At 59.8% G+C, this 1,578-nt stretch overlaps 1 protein-coding gene across 1 annotated transcript in view; it reads left to right on the top strand.

The window, feature by feature from the left end:
• The window catches only part of BARHL2 (BarH-like homeobox 2), a 2,843-nt gene that overhangs the window by 292 nt on the left and 973 nt on the right, over positions 1 to 1,578 (top strand). Inside the window, exon 1 of the mRNA XM_010582610.1 lies at positions 1 to 294. This exon is cut by the window's left edge and continues 292 nt beyond it. Within this exon, the coding sequence (XP_010580912.1) occupies positions 1 to 294 (294 nt within the window). The remainder of the gene's footprint in view (positions 295 to 1,578) is intronic.

The following is a 1,578-nucleotide window of genomic DNA, read 5'->3' as shown; positions in this document are numbered from 1 at the left end:
CGCCGCCGCCGAGTTTGCAGCCGTCGCCCCCGCAGCCGCCGCCGCCCCAGCTGGGCTCGGCCAGCTCCGGCCCCAGGACTTCCACCTCTTCTTTTTTAATTAAGGACATTTTGGGCGACAGCAAACCGCTGGCGGCGTGTGCACCTTACAGTACCAGCGTCCCCTCTCCCCATCACACCCCCAAGCAGGAGGGCAGCGCGGCCCCGGAGAGCTTCAGGCCCAAACTCGAGCAGGAGGACGGCAAAGCCAAGCTCGACAAGCGCGACGACACGCAGGGCGACATCAAATGCCACGGTGAGTACGGCCCGGCCCGGCCCCGCACCGCCTCGGCCGCCGTGAAAACCGGGGCCGCGGCGCTCGGCCGCGGCGGTGAAACGAAAATCGGGGGGAAGTCTGCGGTAGGAGCGCTCCGCTCTGCCGGGGCTTGTCGGTGGTCCTCGCTGTCGCGGGTTTAAAAGATCGGTAGGAAATGAAAGGGCTTCTCCCGCCCTCTCTGTCGGCCTTTCCTCCTCTTTTTTATTTAACTTCCCTGGTTTAAGGAAATAGCCGGAGCAGTGGGATCGCGCTGGAAACCAGAATGTATTTATTTTTAATGCAAATGCGCATAAATGATCCTCCGGCTTTCTAAGAACCGGCGGCTCAGCTGCACTTACTGCCTTCAGCCTTTTCATTTTTGCTCATTCGATCTAAAATAAAAATAAGGGAAAAAATCCCACTTCCCCGACAGCCAATTCCAAGTAAACGAAAAAACTTTTAATTAAAAATAAAGCAATAAAAAACCCCCAAACCAATCACCGCGATAGGCAGCAGAAGGTCGGAGGGCTTTGTGCGTTTTGCAAAACACCCGGGTTTTCTCCGCGCCGGGCTAGGAAGGTTATTTCTCCGTCTTTTATTCTTTTTTTTTAATTACGGATTTCGTGCTGATGGGGAAGCCCCCGGCGTGCGGGGTTCGTAAATTAAAATAGCGACGTGTGCGTGGGGAAAGGAAGGGAAAGGAAGGAGAAGAGTGAGCAAAGGCGAGGCAGGGAGAGGGGCTATATTCCCTGCGGTGCCGGCGGAGCTGCCCTCCCTCGCAGGCAGCCCCGTTCAGCCGAGAGGCGACGGGACGCATTTTTCTAATTTTGCCCCACTGAGGTATTTTCGCCAGGCTGAAGAGCAGCGAGACGCCCGGGTGTGCCGCTCATTTGGCTCTTTTAGCATTAGCATAAGAGTGCCCAAACCAGATGTACAGTCTGGTCTGGCCATTTTTGCGCGCACCGACCTCCCCAGTGGGTCAATTAGGGAGATTATTGTTCTTCCTGCGGGGAAGATCAAGGAGCGCCACAAACCCGGGCCCGAGCGGAGCCGGATGGACGTACCGATTTCCCGGGGTTTCGGGCCGGGGGGGAGAGGGCGAGGAAATAACGAAAGCCCTGTAGCCGGCAAGCGGAGGGTGGAAATCCCGCCGTCCCCGGGACGGGCTCGCCGCCGCCGCCCCCCGCCGTCTCTGACCGTCCCCCCCATGCCCCGGAGGGGCCCCCGGGGAGGGGGCGGCGGGGCCCGGTAACCGCGGCGGGGCGGGGGGGGGGGCGCGGGGCC

Source organism: Haliaeetus leucocephalus, unplaced genomic scaffold (genome assembly GCF_000737465.1).
Source record: "Haliaeetus leucocephalus isolate CR32 unplaced genomic scaffold, Haliaeetus_leucocephalus-4.0 Scaffold848, whole genome shotgun sequence".
Taxonomy (NCBI): domain Eukaryota; kingdom Metazoa; phylum Chordata; class Aves; order Accipitriformes; family Accipitridae; genus Haliaeetus; species Haliaeetus leucocephalus.
Note: the sequence above shows the minus strand (reverse complement) of the source record. Positions and strands in the feature narration are given on the sequence as shown.